Raw genomic sequence first — 19785 nt, 5'->3', positions numbered from 1 at the left:
GGAGAAATCCCAGAGGCTACAGCCATCCCCTAGTGCCATTGATAACCATGAATACTTAAAACTTCTGGATGGAGTAATGGAGACTCACCCATGGAAAATATCAGAAAAGGTGTCTGAACACCTTACTATTTTGGACAATACAAAAAATGCATGAAAAGTTGATGCCCTCTTCTGGATAAGAAGTTTTTAGTTTGAAGTTTCAGGGCACAATTAATCATGTATAGTACTCAGCCACTTAAACATGTTTTATTAGGTCAATAACCCACAGATTGAATACACTTGTCCACCCCTTAACTGGGAACTTGACATATAGACAGACTAAATGCAAAGTTAGATATAAAAATTAAGCGTGGTTACATTGAAATATTTCCCATAGTGAATACTTTGCTATGCAATTCCTTGAAAGCGTATCACACATCAGCAGGTTACATCACAACATTGTTTATTATGTGACTTTTTACAATACAAACAAAAATACAGAAATGCAGTATATGAATACAGCTAAATGCAAAATGGTGACTTTTTCAAGAGGCCATGATTCCCATTTCTAGTAAAATAAAGAAGGACTGCACACAGGTAGAAACAGGTTGGTAGTTAACTCCACAATTTTGCCTAAAAATGATCTATAAATGCATTTTCCTGCTACTTACCATAAAATGTAAAAAGGGAGTTAAAGGAAAGATTTACTCACTGGTTCCTACCATATGAAAGAAGCTATATTCTATTTAGCAGGGCCAATATATGAAAAAATATCTAAATTAAATGTTATTACAAAAATGAAGCAGTAATGAAATTCTTCTGGCTAAAGAAGTTACTAAATGAGGATAGCATATATTTAAAGAATCCAAAACAAAGAAGGGTTGTTATAAAAAGCTTTTAGGTGCACTGTAAGCCTATAAGTTTGTTTTTCCATGTGTATTTTTAAACAATGGAAGTGTCAAAAAATAGGGTCAACTGTGTTAGACTAAATTACATTATTGTATATGCTGCACTGAATGGAATTCTTGTATTATAATAGAGAAGCATAGTTTGTATCATATTATGGCAATTTATCCTCACTGAAAACCTTCCAGAGTCCTTGTATTTTGGAATATCCTGTAAACAAAAAAAACCACCAGAACATGATTGTACAACAGTAAAATGTTTTCTTTTGCATTAAAATGACATCTGTTTTAAAAAGGAAAAAGTACTTAGAGCTGTTATTTTTCCAAGTACACAACATCCTAGACAATTCAAGGCATCTCAATCTCCATCAAAATTAACAAAAAATTTGTCATGCTGTTAAATCCATTGTTATGGATACAACTGGTGCAAAATTGGTCAAACGGATCCAACGAACACTGATGTCCAGGCTGGCATATTGGCAACTAATACATAACTGGTGGTCAATAGATGTATTTAAAAGATCTTCCCTTTCTTCTTGTTCTTTTCCAAGGTTCTAAGAAAATAAAACATTTTAAAATAAAAACATTTTATGGACAAAAATATTTAGCACATTATGTATATATTTTTAAAATATGCCATTTTCAGCTGTCCTAGTTTAGAGACAGGAAGGAATTTTCCTTGGCATACTATGCACACAGCACTGGCATAGCAATATTTTTGCCATTACACTCCTACTTCCAGGAGATGGAAGATCTGATGCTTTCAGTCAGATGTTTGAGTTCCCAGCCCTCAAATAAAAGCCAAAGAAAAGTAAGTTAAATTAAATCAGCCTTCAAATTCTAATAAAGTTTTCCTACAGTGATGAATGGTACCTGTTGAGGTTAGTTTTATTTAGCAACTACTGAACATATGTGCCTGCTATAGAAGCTAGGGTTCTCCCCGTTTCCAAAATATGCTCATACATACGAAAAAGCAGTGTGACATTTTGAATGGGCCAAGCAAAAATTTTGATGGTCAAGCTGTGTAGAGGTGTATTAAGATGATCAAATTTTCTTTGAATAATAATTATTACAGAACACGTGGAACATTAGAAACAAACAACTTTAGCAAAAATCCTACGTACCTGGAAGAATTCTGTTGTTCCAAAATACGCTGTTGAGTTTCCCAGTTCGCTTTCTCATCCTCAAACTGGCGGCGCTTTTCCTCTAATTCTTTATGCTGCGCCTCCAAGTTCTTTTTCATTTGCTCATGGCGTCGTTGGAGCTAAGAAATTGAGGCAAAGTACATAGTCAAAAACTGCACAAACACTGCAACATTAGGAACAAGATTAGGAGTTGTATTGTACAGTATGCCACATCAGCTACTGTAACTAAGTGAGGACCCTGGTTAGAGACCAAAACTGTTGATTCCACTCTTTACCACTTCTAACCTATCTTCTTCACCATCTTCCCTCCAAACTTCTTGAGCATGCGGACTATACCTCCTGCCTTTATAATCTATAATGCTCTAATGCCTCAAAGCCACAATCCCATTATACAATCATAAAAGTGATGGTCCCTGCCCAGAGAGTTTACAATCCAAGCAGAAGACTAGAAACAAACAGCTGGAGACAGACGGGGGAGCACAAAGCCACAAGATGATTAGAACAGTATAAGCACTGATCATAGCCAACCAGCCACCTAGCCAATCACAATCAATAGAAGAGTCTCTTCAGTTTCATGCTAGATCTACTGCTTTTGAAGCAGACCACCTGTTCTATAATGTCTCTCTGGGGGTGGGGAGAGCATAGGGTCAAGGTGTTAAAAATCTCTCTACTAGCTGCTAAGTGGTGTTTAAAAACATGTTAAAATGGGTTAGCTAACATGTTTTAAAACACCACCTTTCCCCCTAGTCTAGATCGGGCCTAAATGACTGACATCCTCTGGACATATCACTGGCAATAGCTATTCATCTTCCCCTTCCCTCCACTCTCCTCTCGATTAAAAAGTCCACCATACGCCCCCTCATGGTGCCAGCATAACCCCATACTGCAGACTGAGCCTACACCAAAAACAGGGGTTTCTCCATCCCTGTAGGAACTCCACCTCCTCCAGTGACATTGGCTATGTCAACAAACATTTTTTCATTCACCTAGCTGCGTTTACACTGGGGACTAGGTTGGCAAAGCTATGGGTCTCAGGGGTGAGGATTTTTCACACCCCTGAGTGCTGTAGCTATGTCAACCTAAATTATAAGTAGACCAGGCCTGACTCCCTTCACTGGTTTCCTCTCCCCTTTGATATCAGATACAAGCTTTTAATTCTTACTTTTAAAGCTGTGCACAACCCAATCTATATTTACATTGCTGCTCTTATTTTCTCCTACCCTTCACCTGCTGTCAGTGCTCCTCTCAAGCCTCCTTCCCAAATGCCCCTTGTATTGTCTCTTGCTCTTGCCTTCACACTTGATTTCACTTCAGAACTCCTTCCTCTACCTGTTTGCCAAACAATCTCTCAGCATTCAATCTCACTGAAAACAGAGGCGTTTCAGAACTTCATTTAAATAAAGCATTGCAGCCTTGATCTTTAACCTATATTATATCCCACATACAACACTTGGACAAAGTTACGGTTGCTAATGTACTATCAACAGAGCCATCTAGAGTGCACACACCTCTCACAACTCAGTCTTAAAGTTAAGGTATCTTTGCTGACAGAATGTAAAAGCATATCTAAATACGTTACATGAATTCTTCCCAAACTGAAGTAAAAGTTAAGGTTAAGGTTAAGGTTGTGTTTTGAGTATGGCTATTAGGAATTATAGTGTGTGTTGTGGGCAGCTGTATGTAAAACGGAGGCCAGGAACATCTGGATATTATGGTATAGGTGGTAAGATGCAAATTGGTTTAGATATCAATACTGATGTAACTGGTGATTTTCTTGATTCTACGTGACTGCACTGACAAGCAACCATATAACTTCAACAACCATAACTATGTTAAAAATTTCCAGGACTATTAGCAAAAGTTAAAATGCAACTGTGATATAACAATATATGCTCTGATAAGGCCTTTGAAAGTCCACCATAGTAAAGCAGCCAATCTCTGCAGGGCTCTCTCCTGAAGACTTTGTGGTGATCGGTAGGTGGGTCTGTGCTTTTATCCATGTTGAAAGTGTACCAATGTGTGCCGAGTTTAACATGAATAAATAATACACCCCTTGTCACTCTTATGTTTGTCTCCTTTCACGTAGCCAATGTTCTCTGTAACCCTCCAACCTCTTCCGAACACATGTCCAGTACAGTTTTCTTCATGCTCCAGGTCTTCTACATCTCTTCCCTCCATGACCTGTGTCCTGAAATATGTTTTCGTGCACCAGGCCCATAGTACACTCATCCTAAAGTACTCAGACATACTCCCTGAACCCAATTCAAATCTCCCGGTCTATACCCCCTCTGCTGTCTTTGAACTTGTACAACTTAATTTTGTAGATGTTTACAAGTTCAATAGGGAGCAGAAAGCATACACTGGGAAGGCAATATGGGTTGAGAGAGGTTATGGAAGCAGACTTTAGTGGACTGGTTATGTAATAGAAGAGAGTTTGGGTAGTGGGGGAGGACAACCGGGCTGGATAGTGAAGAGTAGCAGGGTATCACTGTCCACTTCTCTCCCATTGTCCTGCCTGCCTCCTTGGCTCCTCAAAGAGTGGCTGGCAGGGGTTCTGTAAGTGCTTCTATTACTCCAAGCTTCCTGTAGGCCTGCTAAGATTTTTTTAATTTGCAGGTATGGTTGTTGCACCAGGCCTCTTTGGAGAAGCTGCCTCCTAGCAGAGCTACAAAATCCACTTGTTTGATTTGTTTTACAAATGTGCCCATAGGTCCCAATCAGGATCAGAACCCCACTGTGTTAAGAACTGTATAAACATGTAATGGCCCAGGTCTGCACTACAAAGTTTTGCCAGTGTAGCTATGTCAGTAAGCTGTGTGGTTAAAAAAAAAAATCATGCCCCTAACAGACAGACAGCTTGTCAGCCAAAACATCGCTATAGACGCAGCTTATATTGGCAAAACAGTCATTATGCCAGTATATGCTGTGTCTTCAGAAGGTGGATTTGCTGGTTTAGCTATATTGGCAAAGCCATTGTATGACAGACTAGCCCAATCTAAAACAACTGACACGAGAGGTGAGTGAATCAAATTATACAATTTTCAATTTTAAAAAGTCACAAAAGTTGAAACGGTTGCAAGCAATACCTGTCTACTCCTTAAGCTAACCATCATGAACTGGTTGATTTGTTACAGGCATTATGGCAGAGTAGTCAAAGGATTTCAAGAAAGGCCTTTATTATTGATAAAAGATTCACATTATATAGTGCATAAATTAGCTGAAGTCCAAAGTAACGTTTTAGGGCACCAAAAGACAGACATGACACTAGAGGAGAGATTTTTAGCATGCTATGATTATGGAAGTGAAACGAGGGGATGTTTAAATGTGAAAGTTATCTTGAAAATACATGCTTGCCTCCTTTATTTAAATAGTGTAACTTGGGTAATTATTAGTGAGTTTCATTTAAATTCTAATTTAAGGTTATATTCTTAACTATGGAGTCATGAGGGAACCTCCAAAACATGTGTATGTTACAGTGTCTTTGAGGAAAGGATTCTCTCGCCATTGTCAGCAATGAGCACGTTATTGTCATTTAATACACATTTTGGTTACCTCAGCTTCAGAGTCCTTCAGTTTCTGAACTTTTTCTTTGACCTTCATTTCAAAGACCTGCTCCATTTCCATCTCCATTTTTTTCATTTTGGCCACATGCTCTCTTCTCTCTTCTTCCATCTGTGCCAGAGGGCTCCTGCCATAAACCCAGAGCAGGTTAACCAATAAGGAAGTGATCTTTTTTGCAATACAAGATGACATTGAAAGGCAAGGCAAACAAAAAACAAGACATTAAATGGAACAATGCGTCTGCATGTGCCTCCATCTTAAGTTAAATGTTCTTAATTTCAGAAGACTGCATATGTTCGATCAAACCAATGTTAAACTATGAAAAGAGACATATGATTTATTTCATAGTTTAAACATCTTACATTTTTTAATATTTAAATTTAGGTTAAATATAATGCAGTCATATGTTGAGAATTCTTTACTTACTACCTTTAATAGAACCGCTAGGGCAGTGGTTCTAAACCTGTGCCCCGAGGGCTGCTTCTGGCCCAATCAGCACAGAGCTGCGGCCCATGTGACATCTTCAGGGCAAAAGAGGTAGTATTGGATGCGGCCCACAGTGGTAAATAGGTTGAGAACCACTGCGCTAGGGGAAAGTCAAATCAGGAAAAATTCAGTAATGAAAACTCAAAAATAAAAGTGGCATCTTCCTAGTGATCTTCCAACGCTACAGCCCCTCCAATCACCAAAATACTTGTGCACACAAAAATGGAAAGATAGCCTTAAACTAGAACAGAGCAAGAGAAAAAGAAAGTGTTGCAGGTAGAGAGAAACTGATTTTTAAATCTTAATTTCTAAGGGAATTATCAAATAAATGTAAGTTCATAATTTCAGCGTTGTGTTAAATACAATCTTTTCCTGTGCTTGATTCTTTTGAACGCACAGTAATTTTGAGAGGTTTTGAGCAGTTGGACTTCAGATTTATTTGTGGAAGTGTTATTAGCATGGAATATTTTGCTTTGTAAAATGTTCCTAATTCAAATACATGTTTTTAATTTTTTCCAGACACTTTCAGGCAACTGATTTACTAATCTTGCTACTCAGTTTAAAATAGCATTTTAGAAATGTTATAGTCTTCAATGTTCTGTAAAATCCAGCATAGATTCATTATATATTTCACTCTTTCTGGCTAATGGTTAGATAATGTATACACTCAGCCCCTTGTAAGAGTAATTTTTTGGTACTGAAACATTAAGAACAGCCGGAACAAATTAATTTCAGCCTGAACATGTATGTTTTTCAAAAACATTTGAAAAAAATGAGCTCTAGCAAGCATATGGATGTAATAATATAATAAATATATATATATATATATACACACATCTGTTTGTGTTATCACTCTCTTGGATATTTACATACACACACACAAAACAAAAATGATAAATGAGCAGGGAATGTTTATCCATCTAAGATGGTCCAACCTTCATCTACGAAAGCTAACTGTATTTGGAGTTGCTAGGTGTGATTACATCAAAAATAAAGTATTTGCTTTTTGTGCAAGAATGTGTTTTATGCTTTCAGAATTCTCCTAAAAATATCTGAGGTAGAGTAAAGCATTTCTAATATGCAGTGCCCCTTTCATTCAAAACTTGCAACTCATTCTTTTAGGAGAGGGAAATAGGGTTCAAAATGTGTAGTCAGTGCAATGGAGAGTGTGTCAAACATGTCTGAATTGTTTTGACTATTCATAGCTCATTTTTTACGTATAACTCAGCTATATGAGATTGCCACTAATGAAGTGAAAATGAAATGTATCCTATGAAATCAAGGCCAACTGAACAGTTTTTAAATTCCAGCATTTTCAAATATGTGCTTCAGAAGGTGACAATTTTAGGTATTTTTGAGATGTATCTGAACTGCTTTGCAAAATTTAGAGCAGCAGACCAAATGTTAGCAGCATACTAGATTTCAAATGGAAACTGATCCTACTCCAAATTCAGGATTTACTTTTACTGTACAAAGGTTGATTGTTAGCATCTGTACCTTTTGTTGATGAAAATAGCATATAACTTGGAGTGCTGTTTGATTACAAGCCCAGTACCATAATACATAAAACCAATTCATGAGAGGAGTGTGCAACATCAGTTGTAATGTTTTAGTGAATTTGAGTAGTAGTGTTTCTGTGTAAACAAACACATTGTCAAAACATTACAAAATCTAGCTTCCTGAAGATATTAACATACCTTTCTTTGAGAGACATGTAAAGTTTTAAAGTTTCTATTCTATGTAAAGAACCATGGACCTAGGGGCCTCAGTCCTACTGCCACTTAAGTCACTGCCAAGACCCCCATTGACTTCAAATGGGAACAGAACTGGCTACCTAATGACACCAGAACCTAAGAATTGGGTAGGTATGTCTTCCAAGCCATATTTTCAAGAAAATTGTTCAGATTTCCCCAAAAATGTCAAGTCTTAGCCTCCATGGAGAGTTCAGTAAGCTAGCAGGCCAATATCTACTGTGGAGTTCTTTACGAGTGGATCAGTACACGGTTCTCATTCTGATAAGCAATATCTACAGAAATCAATGGGGTTTAAGCACAAAGGAAAAGGGAAGTCCAATAAAGCATCAGGAACACTCCCACCCTCCCCATAAAAAATAATATACATGTGTAATATTAACTCTTTAAGGTTTAGAGAAAGCTTATGTTATTCTATGTATACACAAAGTGGAACCTCTGCAAGCCATTTGTATGATAAAACCATAGTCAAATGAATTTGACTGAACTAACAAGTTTGCCAGTTTAACCCCTCCTTAAACAGCTGGAAATTTAGAGATGTGGAATTTTCATTACTTAAATTCTCAATAAGCACTAATATAACTATTACTCTGGAACTAACGAGAGACTGCAGAGCCAATCTGGGTGAATTACATAATTTACATACATCTTCAACCACTATAGTGCTCTTCCAGTCTTTGTTATTCTCATGCAATTTGACCGAAATCTTTCAAAAATAAGATGGAGTGTTCTATGAAGAATATTTGTCACTGAAGATATTTATAACTTTTAATCTAAAATGTTAGAGCAGTTTTAGAACAAAAAGCACTAAAGTAAAAACAGATGCAGAAGCTGAATAACAGGAAAACTTAAATTTTTTAACACTTAACATTAAAGGTCTTATGTGTTTAAAGAGCTTTTGTCTGAAGTCTTTGGAAAAATTTAAATAACCACTTACATGCCTTCAACTGTGTCAAATCTAAAAAACAAAAAATACAGAGGCTTAGCATGCTTAAATAAAACCACAAAAACTAAAAAGCAGTAATTAAAAAAGCAAATTCATTATAGATTCCTAAAGCTAATTAAAATTTGTTTTTTTTTCCCCCCAAAAGCAAATTTTCCACAGTAAAATGAAAGATTGTTAGTTAAAGCTGGTTATGTTTATTTCAAAATTCAGTTAGTTAATCACTACACCATGTAAATATTAATGCAGATTTGATGTGCAGAGATATTTCAAAGACAGTTTACCTACAGTGGTGTGACTAAAGTACGCATGCTTTTAAAGTGATTTTACATATTTTAGTGACCTTAACTTAACTACTTGCTCTAAGTAAGCTTTCTGAAACCAAAGTAATCCATCTCTAGGCTTATTTGCCTTATAAAATTTGTCACCTAATGAAGGTCATTATATTAAAAGTGAATGATGGATGTTATATTTAAAGAGAAAGACTGTTCAGGTGCTATAGAAACAGCACTTAACTTTACTGGCCAGCAGAGGTCTCACAGGAGGCTATACTCAACAGCACTAAAAAGCATACAATGTAATTAAGTTTACATGGAGTATGGTATCTTAATTTGAGCTTGTTGTGTTAGTATCTCACTGACAATAGTAAAATCAGAAGAAAAGATCAGGTTTCAGCCTTCAGGAACTGGTATTTTTACATTAAATAATTTGCAACACAGTATGAAGCCATTCATATTATTAGGACTGCTCCCTAGAATTTCCTGTCCTGTCTATAGGAAGCGTAGAATCTTGGGTTTGTGGCAAGGTTATAAACATCTTAGGAACACAGTCAAAAGGAGTTAGAAGCAGTCTATGCTAAGAAGCAGTTAAAAGGATCTACACATTGCGTATTTTGTTACTCTGTGTGACAGTTTATTGAACATATCTGTAGCCAGATAAGGCTTATCTTTATGTCATTTATACAAATATATACCTTTTGATAATAAAAAGATGGTTTATTTTTAATCTCACTGAAAATGTCTATTTCACATCAAAAAGTGAATATAGGACTTCTCAAATTAAGCATTTTTGGTTTCAAGTGCCAATTTTTGTATATGCCACACAGTGCACGTGTACAGTTACACTTATTTGCATAGTGTGAAGAGACAAGTTATCCATATACCTGAAGGTTACCCTTTGACATAATATTTTTTAGAGATGGGATGATGTTGAAAATGTGAAGGAATCAGACACTAAACCTAAAATACAAAAAGGCTACGTAATCATGGAAAAAACATGCTTTGGATTTCTCTTAAGCTAATGTGTTATTTGTAGAACAGCTGATTAGAATATCTGCTAAGCAAGGGAGGAATTCAAGGCAGTCATTACAAGGCCAGAAAAATTGTTTTGTTTTGGTGCATTTGGACAATACAGAATATATCTTGTAGCACATATTACTAATTCTGTTTTCATAGTCAATCACTGAGGTTTGTTCAAAGAAATGAGCTAACAATTTACTCAAGGAACAGAGCTGCAAAGGCTAATATGTTTACATTACCACCAGGAGCAGAGAGAGAGTGTGTGTGTGTGTAAGTAATACTTTCTCACAAGGAACTGCGTAGCCACAATAAACTCAACATTTAATACAAAATATTACAAAATACAGCTGTCAAAAATGATCCATAAGTACTTTTGATAGAGAGAGTGCTCCATTGAGGTCAGTAAATCTCTGATTAATCACTAGCAAGGTGAATGCAAGGTTTCTGAAGTTTTATGAATGGGCTCACCCACTTCACGTGCTCCCCTAACAGCCACAAAAATTCTGAAATAAGTCAGAACCACAAACTCGATCTGCCAGAGGTGTCAGACACTTTGCAGAAAGAAGGGACTGCTTTTGTCTGTCACAGCACAAGAAAAATGGCTCAAGCATTGCCTCAGATGGTTTTGTCTGTGTCAGCCCCAGAAATCACATCAGCCACAGAGAGTAGAAGTTTCTTAGTGAGAGCAAAAATAAGCCTAAGACTCCAGAGGGGAGGCACAAATGAAACGTATTTGTTTTCTTTTCCTTCTTTCTATGAAAGAATACACATGGCAGCCAGATGTGGCTACAGAGATCATCTTCCTATACGTTGCTCTAAACCTGGCAGGAATCAAAACTGGAAAAGCACAGTAAGGCAGCTCTGGAGTGGGAGAATGTGGGTGGTGACCAGTTATCCTGCCTGTTAGAATGAGCAAGGAATCCAATGTCTGCACTGTCAGAGTCAAACAGGAGTTATGCTGTAAAACCCAAGTAGCTCCAGAAAGTTATCATCTGCATTAAAAAGCTGTGTTGCATTAATTACATTCTTTTCAAATCAATCCCTTGGAATGTATGGTTACTGTTCTAACCTACAAACAAATTTATACATCTTGTACTCTTACTGATAACTGTACATAATTCTAAAAGTGCCCCAAAATAAAGGAAAATACTCTATTAAAACTGTTACTGAAGTGTACTGTTTCATGAAAACTATATAATTTGACTCCATTCTCTTTGCTCTTCTTTTCCTTTAATAAAAAGTTATTGGATACAAATATAGACCCTTAAAGATTGTCAGTGTTTCAATTTGTGACAATACTTATAAAACAGATGCTGTGGCTCAAAAGTTCTTATGGATGAAGCAACTGTTTGGTGAGAACAGTGACAGCCCATTTTTAATTAATATAAAAATCTGAAATGTTTCTATTTTTCAAAAAAGGGCAAGGTAAGAATTTACAATAGGAGCAAACAATCTGAAGCAAAGTAGTGGTGTGTGTGTACTTATAAGATACTGGAGAGGTAGAAGGCAAAATGACAGTAAGCAAACCCAGTTTTCTCTATTTGAAAAGGAGGCAGGAATCTGAGTGAGACTAAAAATTAATAAGGAAGGAACTGGGATGCTGAAAGGTTATGGGCCTCTGGTCTAGGATCTGAAGTTCTTTCAAAATCTGCAAGAAAATCTTTTTGCTTGTCTGCAAGGACTAAATCAGGTATTTGTAGATAACAGTAGCTCCACGATGAATGAAACTGAGGGCTCAAGCTGCCAACTAACATATAAATTTACTCTTTATTTACCTCAGCTACACAGTAATGAAGTGCTATGATTCTTAATAGGATCCTAAACTGATGAGATTTGCCACAGAGAAAAAAGTGTTCAGAAGGGCATCTTTGACTTTATTAAATACATCCAGCTCAAAAGGCCAAACCAGGGACTGTAGTAAAGTGACTGGGGTGGTTTTGGTGGCAGGAGGTAAAATAATGAGCCATGCTTCTGCAAGAGAAGACCACATCAGTACTAATCGAGACATTTATGAGAACTCAAAGCATAGGCAACACCTGCTCTGAATAGAAAGGTCTTAGTGATAAATAAGGCTACGTTTTAGTCACGGGTATTTTTTAGTAAAAGTCATGGACAGGTCATGGGCAGTAAACAGAAAATGCACAGCCAGTGACCAGCATATACCTATATACCCCTGACTAAAACTTGGGTGCTATGGGAGGGCGGGGGCACCTGGGACCCCTGCTGCTGCTGAGGGTGAGGGGGCAGCTGGCAGGCTCCTTACCTGGCTTTCTGTGGCTCCCAGAAGCAGCTGGCATGTCCCCCCGAGGCAAGTACTGCCCAGAGCCCTAACCCCATCCCATACTCCAATGCCCTGCCTCAGCCCCCTCCCACACTCAAACTCCTGCTGCTGCTGGGGGGAGGGAGGCGGGACATGGTGGCCTGAGACTGCCGCTGGCCCAGGGGCTGCCCGAGCTTCTTAGGCGGCCCGCGGGCCAGCCGCACCTGCCACTGCAGAAGTCACAGAGGTCCCGGAAAGTCACGGAATCCGCAACAGACTCGCAGCCTTAGTGATAAATGATAAGTGCAGCAAATGTAACATTGGTTTTGGAACCTCTGAATACTGTACACAGAATCTGTAGCAAGCAGCACACAAAACAGTTTTCAATATTAAGAACAAAGAATGCAATTGTATATTGCATTTTAAGGATTTACAGTGTTCGGACTACATAACATATGGAGAGAGTTTGGGTTTGGGGGCACAGACAAGTAGAAATCTGCTGACGAGGGACAAAATTGAAGTAAGGGTAAAGGTGTGAGATCAACAAAAAGTAAAACTTTGGAAGTCAAAGCACATGCAGTGTTTTCCCCTTACTTGACCCTTATTGTAAAAGCAATGGTATTAACTCCAAAATTATGTCACAAAGTAAGTGTGATCAGTTTCTTTTGTTTTTGTTCCAACTTTACATGTCTTGAAGATTCCAAGTTGACATGACATCCACAATTTAATGAGCTTTATAAATCCCATGGAGAAGGCAGAACTTATCAGTCCAGGATACTATTACCACTTCAAAGAGAAAGCACCCTCAAGTTTTTTACACTTAACTGTATTCTTTTCTCCTCTCACCCCTACATGCCCAATTCAAACATCAAATCAAACTTTTACATTTCTCCCTTCCTCCCCAGTTCTCTTCATAATCACTCTACCCCATGAAGTATTTTCTCAATAAAATTACCAAAGAGTTGATCTGAGGGATGAGAAGAGGTATTATCGCACTCTTGCCCTCTCAATCAACCATGCTATGCTATTTGTTGGCAATGCAGAGAAACTTTAAAAATAAATTTTAAATCTCTCTGTGAGCACTCAAGAGCCTCAAAGGATGTGGAGCAGGATATTGTGCAAGGTGAGAAACTCTGTCGTGTGTGTAACAACGTGACTAGTCAAAGAACAGATGCTGTTCTACTTTGGACTTCTCTTCACTCCAAAATTTTACTGTGTTTGAACTTGGTTGTGAAAAGCTGATTTAGTGACATGATTCTATTATGTGGCAGTCAGTATAGCAGGGGGCACATGTTTAGCATCGTGCCAGCTAACTCATTCCTTCAGAACCATATTCAAACAGTAAAAAATTTTTAGTGTGGACAAGCCCTTAGTGTGAAATGGCCATCAGACTGCGACCTGCCCCTGCCAGAGATCAGGGATACCCCTCGCTGAAAAACAGCTGTACAATTGTGAGGCAGTCACTGTATAGGACCCCTACACTCTGATACTATATTGGAATGATATTCTCAGTCAATCAAAGAAGTATACCATTCATGACTAACTTGCCTCAAGAATAATAATAAAAAAAAACAAACTTGAAATAATTTGACACTAGCTCCCTTAGACACACATTATGTCTTCACTATTACATAGATGAATATACAAAATTTTAAAATGTGTACTGATATCTAACAATTCTTGAAAATAGCTAACTTATTTGTTATATAAACAGAATAGGAAGAATAAATAGAATTTATATTTTATGTTTCCATAATTTAAAATTAACTAGAATGGCATGCAAAGTACTACCATGAAAGGGACCAAAGTTTTTAGTTCTTTGTTCCTGCACCAGTTGGGGTTAAACTACTGCACTAGCAGCTTCCCTCTCACAAAGGCCTGGAGATGGAAAGACTGCTATGTGTTACTAACAAGTTTTCTATCGTGATGAGAGGCTTTGAAAAATACTGAGCAGAATCCATTGAAGATGGGGAAGAGAATGTGTGATTTTATTCTTAGTTATTAAGCACAAAGATAAGGTGAATCCACTCTTCCTCAAAAACAAAGTATTGAGCACCAACAGCAAGAGAAAGCACAGAAGCCAAACACAATTTGGGCCCAGAAATAGAAACCTTGATGTCCAAAACCTCTCAAATGATGAATATGCTTTAAAGATTCACAATGAACATTAAACTTCTTGCTTGTTTACACACAGCAGTTGTATAGGTTAGGTCGACTAAATAATTTTAGTGCTCTATTGTGTTTCGATGAGGCCTTCATAACTTGAGGTAACTGACTGAAATTAAGGAGAAAATATAGAATGGTGACATCAAATGTTGTTACAAACTTAACACTTACTTAGTTAGCTGCCCTTTGTTTTTGTTGTTGTCAACTCCATTGTACGTAACAGCTGCCAATTTTCTGCTCCTGTAGTTCTCATAGTGTACGTTGTTAGTGACATCCTTCAGGTCCTGCATGTGAGTTCTGTCAACAGAAGTACAGGCTATCAGCAGAGTTCATTCTTCATGAATATCAAACATGATCTGAAAATCAGATTAGATGACCTTCATTTTGCAGACTTAATAATCCCATCAAATTTATTCTGTCCTATCGAAACAATGAGGATTTGAGAACCAATTTTTTTTCTTTTAAATATTCTTGTTCATGGGAGCACCAATATATAAGCCTACTGTTAAATTCTACATAACTTATTCAAAGTGCTAATCAGTAAGGACAACAGAAAATTGCAGGAGGGTCTCCTTTTTTATGAGGCCTCATACTACTTTCCTATTACAAGCATTTATGCCTTCATTTCAAACTTAAAGAATGATGGTAGGGTCACAGAAAGGGCAGCATATTTTGCACAGAATAGCATTTCAAAATTGAGAGCTTACTCACCTTATAAAGTTACTGGAGTCCTTCGAAATGTGTCACCTGATGGGTGCTCCAGTTCCGGTGTGCCTGTGCCTTTGAATATAGATTTTTGGTAGCAGTGTCCATTTGGCCCGCACATTCTTCGTGCCCCGCATTGAGGCTAAAGTCCCACAACAGAGACTCCGAAGCAGAGGGGAAGGATGATGCATAGTGGAGCACCAGCAGAGAGACACATCTCAAAGAACTCCAGTTATTGCACAAGGTGAGTAACCTCTCCTTCTTCGAGTAGTGTCCCTGTGGGTGCTCCACTTCAGATGACTCCCAAGCAGTACCCCGCAAAGGGGGCAGGAGGTTCGGCGCAGAGTCCAACACAGAAGAGAGAACTACACTACCCCTAGCACATCTGATTTCGTGGCAGGCACCAAGGCATAATAATCATTAGAAAAGGTAGGCACTGAGGACCACTGCTCTACAGATGTCTGCAACTGATAATATCCCTAAACCAAGCTACAGGAGTAGAAAGTGCTCTAGTGCAGTGGCTCTCAACCTTGCCAGACTACTGTACCCCTTTCAGGAGCCTGATTTGTCTTACATACCCCCAACTTACCCCTCACTTAAAAAATACTTGCTTACAAAATCAGACACAAATACAAAAAAGTATCACAGCACACTATTACTGAAAAACTGCTTACTTTCTCATCTTTACCATATAATTATAAAATAAATCAATTGGAATATAAATATTGTACTTACATTTTAGTGTATAGTATATAGAGCAGTATAAACAAGTCATTGCCTGTATGAAATTTTAGTTTGTACTGACTTCACTAGTGCTGCCCGATGTAAATAAAACTAGGCAAATATCTAGATGAGTGGATATACTCTCTGGAAGACCTCTGTGTACCCCCTGGGGTACGCGTACCCTGGTTGAGAACCACTGCTCTAGTGGAACGTGCTATCACTCGTGAAGTGTGTTGAAGCAGAGTTCATTCATAACAGATTTTAAAACAGCCAGAGATCCACATTGATAACCTCTGTTTCAAAATAACCGAACTCTTGTTTCTGTCCACAATGGATACAAATAGTCTAGGAGAGCTTCTAAAAGGTTTGGTCCTATCCAAGTTAAAGGCTAATACTTTCCTGACATCCAGGGTATGGAACATGGCTTCTTGACTAGTTGAATGTAATTTTGGGAAAAAACAGGAGATGTATGGTTTAATATAGAAGTCTGAGGACACCTTAGGTAAAGATCTGGGATGAGCCCACTCCATTGTAAATGAAGAGGGGGTCCACCAATAAAGCCCCCATTTCTCTAACCCTTGGGACAGAAGTTATAGCTTCCAAGAAGGCTGTCTTCATGAACAGAACTAACAAAGAGGTAGCTAATGACTCAAAGGGATGCTTCATAAGGCAATTAAGGCCTAGGTTCAGTTCCCAGCTAGGAGAAGATTCTCTGATTTGTGGGTAGAGATTCAACAAGGAATCTTGCTGTGGCTGAGTGAGCTATGAGTGAAAAACTCCCTATATGCTATTATTGCTGCGAAGTGTACCCACATGGAGCTCACAGAAAGACTCAATGTTTTCAGTTCCAACAGGTAATCCAAACTCAGAGAGAACAAATAGGTGAAATCGGATGACTGCTACACGAACGAATACAGCTTCCATTTCTAAAGGTAAATATTTCTTGTAGATTCTTTTCTACTGTTTAATAAAATGTGTTGTACTGCTGATGAACAGGATACCTCTATTCCTGAGAACCATCGAGGAACTATGCTTGGAGCCTCAGAATCTGCAGGCTGGGGTGAAGTGTTTGACCAGCATCTTGAGTCAGGAGATGACACAGAAGGCGAGAGGTGAGTCTGATTAGGTAGGGGCACCAAACTTGTCTTGGCCACATTGGCAAAGGTCCTGGCCCGATCTTGTTGAGGACGTTTAACAATAGCAGTGTTGCTGGATACACATAGAGGAGGCCCTTCTTCCATGAAATGAGAAAGCATCTCCTAGGGACTGGGGATTGAGACACCCTCTGGAACAATACAAGATGCATTTTGTGTTGCCTGCTGTGGCAAACAGATCTACCTACATGAACCCCCAGACTAGGAATATCACATGGAGGACTTGGGAGTTTAGTTCTTATTCATGAGAGAAATATCTTCTGAGGTCATCTGCCATAGTGTTCTGAATACCTGGAACCTATGAAACTTAGATGACTATCTGGTTGGCTATATGCACCAATTCCAGAGTTTTAACACTTCAGCACAGAAAGATGGGGAACATGCTCCTCTTTGACGGTTGATGTAATGCATGCATGCCATGTTGTCTGTCATTATCTTTATTGACTAGCAGTAGAAAGTGTAAGCAAACGTATTTGACTAATCAATTCCAGAAGACTGATATAAAAAAAAGACACTCTTGTAGAGACCCTTTGTCCTGAACCTTGTGAGGACAGAGACGTGCCCACTCAAAAAGTGAACCGTCTGATGTTATGACTGTGGTAGAGCAATTCTGGAAGAATGTATCACCTCATGTTTTGGTTGTGTCTTTCCAAAAGTCGGGGAACAGACAGTAATGTGCCTAGACTGTGCTTTCTTGGTTTGTAAACCTTTCGCAGCCATCCTTTTAGACCTCTGAGATGTAGTTTGGCGTATTGCATTACGAAGACACAAGCTGACAGCGGGATCCTGGGGCACCTTCCCCAGAGCATCCCCAGCCACCCGCCCAAGTTTTAGTCACAGGTATTTTTAGTAAAAGTCATGGACAGGTCACAGGCCGTGAATTTTTGTTTACTGCCCGTGACCTGTCCATGACTTTTACTAAAAATACCCATGACTAAAACATAGCCTTATTGATTATAAATCAAAGAAACCTCTTCTGTGAATGATGAATAGCAATATGGGAAGCATGTGTCTTGTAGGCTGAGAGTTGCAAACCAAACTTCTAAATCTAATGAGGGAATTATAGCTGCAAGGATCACCATCCTGAATTTCTGCTGTTTTACATATCTGTTAATAGACCAGAGGTCTAAAAATTGGTCTCTATTCTTCTTGGGAATCAGGAAGTACTTGAAATAGAATTCTATTGCTCCTATGTGTAGAAGTGAGCCAACCTCTTGTGCCAGCAATTAATTGTGAGAAGTGTCCCTGAAAAAGGACAGGGAGGAGGAATAAGTGGGAGGGATAGATACGAAATGGATAGTGTAATCAGATATCATGGCTTTCAAAACCTACTCGTCCGATGTTGTGCTCTCCCATGTAGTCTAAAAGTAGAAGAAGTGACATCTAAAAGGAGTGAGGGGGGTAGTATGTTGCAGCTGTAAAACCCTTGTTGACTGGGTGGTTGAGACTCTTGACCTACCCTTCAAAACTGTTTGGGGGATGCTGATGGTTGGGAAGACATGGCTGTAACTCAAGACGGTTTCTTTTTAGAGGACCTTGGCCTCTTGGACCAGGGCTTAAATGGGCTACAGTAAGTTGAATACAGGGCTGGGCATGCTTTTTGTGCCATCTGAGACTTAGTAAGTCTCCTCTTATTTACAGTATAAATCCCTAAGGATCACAGTGTGGCTCGAGACTTTTAATGTGTGAAGAGGTGTATCTGTCAAGTCTGCAAAGAGCTTGTAAGCATCAAAGGGAAGGTCTTCAACGGTGCTTTCAACTTCTCTTCGGAAGCCAGATAAATGCAGCCAGGATGTTCTCCAGTTTTGCAGTGATATCTATCATGCTGCTGTATCTGCAGCATCCAAGGAGGCCTAGAGAAACGTTTTTGCCAGAAGTTGACTCTCTTGTATAACCACTTTAAATTGGTCACAATATTCCTCTGGTTGGTGGTCAAAGGACTTACATTTGTCATAGTTCAGATAAGATTATTTGGCCATGGGCACCTCATGGTTTGCTATTCGGAATTGAAGAGTAAGATTTGTGATCAAAAAGATGATGCTTCTTATGGTTCTTACTGTTTGGGGTGGTCTTTGAGCTATGCGGTCTACCCTCTTCATTAATGGCCTCCACCACCAGGGAACTCGGAGCTGGGTGAGAAAAACAGAAACTCTGATTCTCTGGCAGGGATGTAATACTTTCTATCCACCTTCTTGCATGTAAGTAGTGTGGTTGCTGGGGATTGCTAAACAGTCTTAGTGGGCTCCATAAGAGCTTCATTGTCTGGAACAGCAATCTTCATCAGTGTCAAAAGTGTGTAATACATCTAGGAGTTTATGATGGGATTCCTGAACTTCCTCTAAGGCAGGAGTGGGGAACCTTTTTTCTATCAGGGGCTATTGACCCACAGAAAAAAAATCAGTCAGAGGCCAGACACAGCCCCATGGGGGAGCGTGAAGGCTCAGGGCTTCCCCCCGCAGTGGGGCGAGCCAGTGCTCACAGCTCCAGCCCTGTGGGGGTGGGGGCTTTGGGCTTCCCCTAGGTTCTGGGGTGGGGCCAGAAATGAGGGGTTCAGGCTGCAGGAGGGGGCTCTGGGCTGGGACAGAAGTTTGGGGATCCAGCTGCGGGTGCAGGCTCTAGGGGATTAAGGGTTTGGGGTGCAGAAGGGGGCTCCGGACTGGGGCTGAGGGGTTTGGGGTGAAGAAGGGGGCTAAGGGCTTGGGCAGGGGA

The 19785-nt window shown here is 39.0% G+C and overlaps 1 protein-coding gene across 3 annotated transcripts in view; it reads right to left on the bottom strand.

Annotated features, from left to right (window-relative positions):
• Positions 1-1180: 1180 nt before the first annotated feature.
• Positions 1181-19785, bottom strand: part of LOC113409504 (septin-7) — a 129410-nt gene continuing 110805 nt past the window's right edge. For 2 of the 3 annotated variants that reach the window (XM_026663498.2, XM_026663497.2), the window contains exons 11-15: positions 14666-14791; positions 8765-8785; positions 5582-5717; positions 2009-2148; positions 1181-1438 (exon numbers count right to left, since the gene is read on the bottom strand). In XM_026663498.2, the coding sequence (XP_026519283.1) occupies positions 1399-1438; positions 2009-2148; positions 5582-5717; positions 8765-8785; positions 14666-14791 (463 nt within the window). In that variant the 3' untranslated portion in view covers positions 1181-1398. The remainder of the gene's footprint in view (positions 1439-2008; positions 2149-5581; positions 5718-8764; positions 8786-14665; positions 14792-19785) is intronic. The other variant, XM_026663499.2, reaches the window with a different exon arrangement.

This window comes from Terrapene carolina, unplaced genomic scaffold (genome assembly GCF_002925995.2).
Source record: "Terrapene carolina triunguis isolate 2854851 unplaced genomic scaffold, T_m_triunguis-2.0 Scaffold33723, whole genome shotgun sequence".
NCBI classification, from domain to species: Eukaryota; Metazoa; Chordata; order Testudines; family Emydidae; genus Terrapene; species Terrapene triunguis.
Note: the sequence above shows the minus strand (reverse complement) of the source record. Positions and strands in the feature narration are given on the sequence as shown.